This window comes from Anopheles darlingi, chromosome 2, assembly GCF_943734745.1.
Source record: "Anopheles darlingi chromosome 2, idAnoDarlMG_H_01, whole genome shotgun sequence".
Classification (NCBI taxonomy): Eukaryota; Metazoa; Arthropoda; class Insecta; order Diptera; family Culicidae; genus Anopheles; species Anopheles darlingi.
Window position 1 is genome coordinate 14,709,272 of NC_064874.1, and position 7,500 is coordinate 14,716,771.

At 51.7% G+C, this 7,500-nt stretch overlaps 1 protein-coding gene across 3 annotated transcripts in view; it reads right to left on the reverse strand.

The window, feature by feature from the left end:
• The window catches only part of LOC125948320 (semaphorin-5A), a 110,611-nt gene that overhangs the window by 97,257 nt on the left and 5,854 nt on the right, over positions 1-7,500 (reverse strand). For 2 of the 3 annotated variants that reach the window (XM_049674262.1, XM_049674260.1), the window contains exon 2: positions 5,786-6,786. In XM_049674262.1, the coding sequence (XP_049530219.1) occupies positions 5,786-5,853 (68 nt within the window). In that variant the 5' untranslated portion in view covers positions 5,854-6,786. The remainder of the gene's footprint in view (positions 1-5,785; positions 6,787-7,500) is intronic. The other variant, XM_049674261.1, reaches the window with a different exon arrangement.

Sequence of the window (7,500 nt, forward strand, 5' to 3'; positions counted from 1 at the left end):
CACACAAACACACACACACACACTTTCCTGGTCGGCCTTGCAGCCGTCCTTGCGCTAAAAGAAGCACAACCCAGTCCGACATTTCTAGGGTCTAGGAATGTTCCAGATAAAAGAAGTTATTGTAACGATCATCGATCAGTGAGGGGCCACTTGTCGCCAACCGATGGTCTCGCTGGCTCGTGTCGACAGAGCGCGATCTAAACATCGTTAACCAGTTATTCGAAATTCCTGATCCGCCGCAATGGTCAAGCAACCTGAGTTCGCCAGCCAGCCAGAGGACTGGTTTCCACCCACGGACGGGAACCGGACATTGGTAGACAATTCGAAACGCGACTCCCTGGTCCTGGTCCGCCTGTAAACGCAAACCCCTTCTTGTCCGTCTACGTTGAGGCTTAGCGCCCTCGCACAACAAGAAACCTCCGTCGATCTTCAGTATAAACGGATTAGTCTGGCATGTTCATGGGGCTGCGTTATATCGAGGTTAACTGCAGTGAATGAGCCGGTGTGGACAGGTCGTCTGGCCAAGTGATCCCTTACGGACCGGCCCCCTCGAATGCCGACGTAATGAAATACCTCATCAAGCAAAGCCCCTCAACTGTTGTCCAGAAGTTTTCTCTATAAAGGGACTCGCGTTCCACGAAGCCTCTCAGGCTTAACCCGAGCGAGCGGGCCACCGGATGAGAACTAGGACAGTGCTATGCGTGAGACGAGAGGACACATTTCTTTTCCAGTTTGTTCGCCCGTTCTTCTCCATTTCATCAGCAACGCCGGGAGTGTCTATTGCGCTGCCCGGCGCGAACACGAAACAGCCAAAACAAACAAAGCGAAGAAATTATGCGGAAAACAACGGTAGATTAGCATGTGCCAGGACCGATGATCGACTGCGCGCTGATGGTGCACACTATGCCATTAAAAAAAACTGCAAACCAAGCACCAACCAAGGCCTAACACACTCATCGTCATTGCGGCGACTTGCTCGTGACTTGGAAGGTCGATGCAATGTAATACACGGCTCATTGACATGCCGACGGAGTCGTTGTGCTGTGGACAGGCGATTCCACGAGCGCGTCCGGCAGCCACGCACCTGTGTTCTGGCGACGCGATCCAGCACCGATCAGCATAATCAGCACGATCCAGCGGGTTTTACTGCACCGCGAACACCGCAAAGGACGGGTTTTATGATTAATCGGTGCAGATGCCCCGATCTGCCATTCCCTCGGGTGTACTACGTCAACTGCACAGTTGAGTCAACGCGCAGGGACTTCGTGCCAGTCCGCACGTACGTACGACCACAAGACGATGCACAAAATGTTGCGGTACTGCTGGCGGTGATAAGAACAAATGGAAATATCTTGCCGTACGTTCTTGCCAGGGAGATAAGCGAAAGCGAGATTCCGCAGTGCCGATGACCATCATAATTAAAGCTCATTGCTAAGGAACCTGCCAGCTAGTAGCTTTTAATTATGTTCCAGCGGAGGGAACAAACACGCCTGATGACTGATCGGTATGTCCGTATTGCATTGCGATAGGAGCACAGACGATATCGAATGGAATGATTGGAATTGGCTGGTCGAACATGCTCGTCGACGGCTCTGCAGCTAGAGTGACGATTGCACTGCTAGATATCATTAAAAGTGTCGCACGTGCCCGGAGCACTGCAGCTGCAGCTATAGAGCCCGATAAGACTGACATCCGAGAATTTCATGTATCTTATCAATCAAGCAACGTAGAAGCAGAGCAATAATAAATTTTGAAATTGTTCAAACTTCCGATTACGGTGTTATGCAACGCAGATAAGCGCTGAATAGAAAATGGATCCCAATCAATTAAAAGGACTTAAATCTAGTCAAGAAAAGCCTCACAGTTCCGTCTCTGATAAAAGCTTAATCAAACCGCAGTTCGCAGGCGGTTCGACAACAAATCGTCCATCATTTACCATCCGTTATCTGGTAGCAAATAGAGGCGCTAGGTGCGCCCCAGGATGCACATAATTAAGCTAAAACCATCAAAAAAGGGGGAAAACTATTTCTCGCTCGCCGCTACAATTTACATCTCGGCGCCACAACTGGTGCTGCTCCGGCTGCTGCTGCTGCTATTTCCTTCGCTTATCTCTCGCTATCGCTTGAGCGAATGACGGGTCGACCTCCCCTGGAGCGGGGAAAATATTAATGGCCATGGGAGGCGAATGAAACAAACGAAAAGAGGCAGACAGACAGACGGGCCCAGGTCGCGTCAGTGCACCAAAAACGAAAACCGAATGGAAAATGCCCATTTCCCTATCGGCGGACAGCAATCACGATGGCGCACAGCGCACGGCCACCGCCCTCTGCTCTGTGAGCTCCAGTGGCCGGCCAGCCAGCTAGCCGGCGACGGGAAAGTGGTGGATGTTCCAACCACTGGCAGACATACGCTAGACAAAGGCCCATCACAACCGCCGAGATGACGTTGAGGGTGCGTCGTCGTGCGGCCAGCGGGCAGATGTGGCATCGGATTGATGCCTGCTGGCACTCCTGGCGGGCCGGGCAGAGCCAATGGTCGGCGGATGGTTGGTAAAATGGGTTGGGAAAACGAACTAATTAAACCGCTCACAACAGATTGGGCTGGGTGCGATTAGTGTTGGTGCTAAAATGGAAGCGTTCGCTAGCCCGGCGGAGATGCTTTCATCGGCGGAGATGCAGACAGCCCGATAGGCTTGGCACAACTATGTTTCCTGTGAATGTTGAAACGCCTGTAAGACAAATGAAGTGTCCCGAAAATGCTGCATCATCTCATCTCGTCGGTCTGATTCACTCGTCAAAAAGATGGAAAGTAACGATTGAGGTGTGAAACACAGCAACAGCAACACATCTTCAGTGGCTGGTGTTGGCAGACTGTTGTGACTGACTACATTAGGGTGTACCGATCAGTTCTTTTGCTTAAAAGTTCGATATTACATCATGATCGTCTGTATAATGTTTAACTGTTTTGGAATTGTGTTCGTTGCCGCCATTAGCAACAATATTGTTTCAGGCCTCTGCAACGTTAATACACTAACGAAGACACCAATCTAGCCAAGGGAACCAAACGCTAGCAGCTACTACGAGAATCCGGAAGATATCGTTCGCCTCAATCGAATCTAATCGACACGGACGTCCAACAACAACCGGGCACTACGGGCATAGTGATCTCGTATTTCACGGCCAACATACCCCCATCTGGCTATCGGGGATGCCTCCCACAGCGCACATACACACACACACAAACAACGTGTGCTGGCGCTGGTGTGCTCTTGCTTCCCGATATTGTCGAGGCCAAAGGTTCACTCCGATAGCGAAGGGAAACTTTGCTTCCAACGCCTACTAGTTGCAACTGCGTCGAGTCCAGCAACAGCCCAGTACCACCACAGCAACAGCATCATGTCAGAAGCTGTCTGGTGTGAGCTGGTTCTAGCAGGCGTTGCGCACAAAATGAGACGCTTCTGTACCGGTTGCATCACGAAGATCGGAGATCTACCGCCGCGCACGCGCTATCAAGATCGGACGGAAGAGGGATACCGGGAAGACAACGGCGGCGGCAGACCTATGCCTATGCCTCTTCCTCTACCAGTGGCAGCGTGTCTTGTGGATCATACGGTTGGCACCGATGGTGCGAGCACCCGACGTCCACATAACACTCGCCGAGACTTCCAGGTGAGGATGCACCGAAGACGATGCCGCGGGATGCGTTTGGATGCAAATAGGACGATGCAGAAGACGAAGAGTACACACGATGGTGCCAGCCGTGGTCGTAGGTGTACCCATCAGCTTAAGACCCACAGACCGACCGACCGCCCGAGTAAACGGTGCGAGATGAAAAAGGTCAACAAACGCGTGCGATGAGGCCCGCTTTATGACAGGCACGACGACGGCCATCTTCCATGCTGCTGCTGCTGCATGATGATTGAACATGCGCTGGCGACAAAGCACAATCCGTGTACGCCTCCGCATCGGTCTTTCCCCGGTAGATGCGATGCGGTAGGCCTCCCCCCTTGGAGTTCCATCCATCCAGAAATAGAAGAAGCTGCGGTTAGACGCGGACCACGGACGGACACCGGTATTGGTCGTTTAATACCCAGGAGCCCCATCAAAAAGGGGGGAGGGGAAACGGTACGGAAGCTGCAGTAGCCACCGTGATGGCACAATAAGCTGCTGCCCCCCCCCCCCCCCCCACCCCCCAAGCCTTATGGAGCAAAGTCGGGAACCGAGCGCTATCGAAGGCTTCCAATCAGCGCTTGGACCATCTCCTCATGGCTCAGGGAAGTCTGGACACGAGACACAGTGACAGGACACCGTTGAGCTGGGGATGGGAACGAAACACGTCATACACGTCGAATGTTGGCGTGGATCTTGATTAATTATCGAACTGACTGGTGACAATGCACCGCGAAAGAGGGGAGTGGCCCTTCCCTCGATCACATGCTGACCGACCAGCCGACTGGTGAGCTGGCGTTCTTGCGTCCCGGAATTGGAAAGACCAGTGGCCACCACCACCACTAGCGAGAGTGGGTGTATCATTATATTCGAATTATCAACCATTAGCTTTAATCGGCGGTGCATTAGTGCCTACGCTACGCGCTCCTTCGAAACGCTCACGAACTATTTGACAAAACCTAATCGGTAGCCTGGGGTTTGCAGCAGTTTAAACAGCGGCAGCAGCAGCCGCAGTAGCAGACGTTAGTCCATGGAGGAGAGCGAAAGTCCCCCGCCCTGCGACAACGCTAACCAGACGAAGCTGGTTAGACAAACAAAACAAAGGAAAAACCGGAATCTGAAATGTTTGTTGTGTGGACGGATACGGACAAATGACACACTTTTCTCCCCGGCCGCTTCCCCACTCCCCAACTTCTATCCTCTTCTGAGACTTCTTCTAAGTTCAGTTGACTCGAACGTTCCTCGAGCGTTGACTCTTTTCTTGGGGGTCCACGAGCTCATCGAGTTGCCAGGCGACGTGGTCATATAATTAAAAGCTACTTAGTTGCTGGGGGAAAGAAATAGATTTTGGACCTCGATACACAAACACGCACACACACACGCACAACTGCTGATTAGAAGCTCGTTTGCAGCGTCAGCAGTTTGTCACAGGAACCTAATCAATTAGCGAACGCTACGAGAAGGCAATTAGAAACACGATTCACGGTTCTCCAAAACACCAACGCAAATGCCCTCGAGATCAAGATATTGGGTGGCGTAAGAAATTGACGGATACCGACCGACCGACCGCCCGATCGGTCAGCAAAATGGCGGCAAACATTAGAAGCATTTGGTACGGAGCCGACTCCACGCAGTCCGCGCTATCGCCGTCTACGGTATGTTAAACTTCGTTCCACCCAAGTTTTGCTTCGCCTCAACGCCTCCCCATCCCCATCAACCCCTTTCCGGAACCGACAGCACAGGGAGCACAAAGCACTATTGCCAACTTTCACACTTGCTGCCGTGGCCATAACTGCGCTGGCCTTCAAAAAGGTACTGCGCTACATCTTCTGCGATAAGAATCGCATTCGGACTAACGGACGACTAGCGAGATCGCATTGCTACCAAGGGACAGTTTTATCTGATCGTCTCCCCCCAGTATCCCTTTTCCCTTCTCGAACGGGCATCATCAGCACCCTCTAAAACCGCATAAACTATCGGGCGTAAGTATCGGAGACGCGCAAAGCCTATCGATCGATGACCGAACGATCGCCCGAACCTGGACGACTGGTCCCAGGACCGGGACTGAGGCTTCGATCGATAAACATTAACATTCAACGATCGTTCGATCGACTTACCTGTGCGTAGGAACTGGGAACTGGCCACTCGGTGGTGATGATGTCTGTCTGGCCATCGTGACCAGCATCGGGCCGGGCTTGCCGGGAGGAAAATTAATCCCTTCCAGCCCGATACAACACGCCCTGCTACAACTCTACCACTCCTCCTATCTCCCGGGGGCTCCTAGCCACCAGAAGCAACCACAACAGCAGCAGCAACCAAGACCGGACCGAGCAGGTCGTAGAAACGGAGGAGGAGGGCACCGCTAACACGAAGCAATATTTTCTAATTTACCACCTCGGATCTTCGGAGGTTCTCTTCTCTGTGGTGGTGGCTGGCCGCCTCGGATCACTGAGCAACAGACCAACGGTTGCGGCACGGTTTGTCGGAAAGTAAAACTGATTCTGGACCTTCTTCAAGCTCTTGCTTGACCTCTTGCTCGACACACGTACACAGACGCACACATACGCACGCACTTACACAACAGACCGATACACACACACACACGATCTGTGCTCACTCTCGCGAGGGAGCGGACCTGTTATTGCTTCATTACACCTCTATTAATGGATAATTTATAAGTGACCACCATCTTTCACAAACCGCTCGAAGATTGGAACTGGGAGGGTGATAACATTGCGAGCGCGCGCGCGCACAGACCGGAAGAATTAAAATGCGAGACGATTCTCGGCGCGGTTGGGGCACTTAACCGTCCTAGCACAGGTTGGGTCGGTTGGTTTTTGAATTATTTATTTCCAACTCCAACTCCCTTAGCTTTCACGATACGATACGATATTGCACGATATTGCAGCTAAAGACGACGAAGACTCGGGACGGAGGAGTCATTCAACCTACGTTGAAGCGCCCCCCAAAATCAACCTCAGCCCCCGACCTCGTCGTGGTTTGTTGCCTACCGCGGGATCACCGCGTAGAAGTCGTTGAAGATGGCGTTCGTTAGCCCTTATCACCAAACAGACTAGTGGCCCTTAGGGTGGTATGTTCGTTCGAGTGCTACGAGCTTCTGAAAATAGATCAAATGAAGGTGGAAAACAAGGAATTAGTTAATTGCGTACCGGCGAGGGCCAAAAAATGCATCTAGACTCATGTCTCTAGAAGCGCCTGTGGACGCAGACACCCGAATGAAGTCGACACTAATCTATGAGCAAGATTTATGAGAGGCTACTCCTGACTCCGATCCATTTGGGGTTTTGACTTAAGCCAGATTTAGATTCAACGTTTTAGATTCGGCGTGATTCCGCTGCTGACGTATTAGAGACGTATATACAACAATTAAGGTCGCCAGAAAATTGATTCAGAATTGTTATGGTTGGTGCTCTGTTGGTGCCTTAGAGCAATTAGGAGATCCCATAACTCAATGCTCATCTTACGACACATTGTTTAACCCCTCCCCCTTTGGCGGACACAGGTTTCATTTTAACCGCTGCAGCAGACTCCGCGTAATGTCCCCCCCGGCTTGATTTACAACCAATTTGGCAAGCGATCGGTCCCGTTCGTTCGAGCAATGAACCGGTGAGCATGAACGAGCGTACGCTTTGAAGATCAATTTAAACTCGCCATCGCCATCAAACCGAAGCACCCTGTGTTCCTTCGATATTCTATTAATCGGTTACTGCGTGTGGCAAACGTAGCAACACAGCCAACGACAGTTGCAGCGCAATTGCAACCCATCATCATCATCATCACCATCATCAGCGTCTTCGCCATTGCCTGCGTC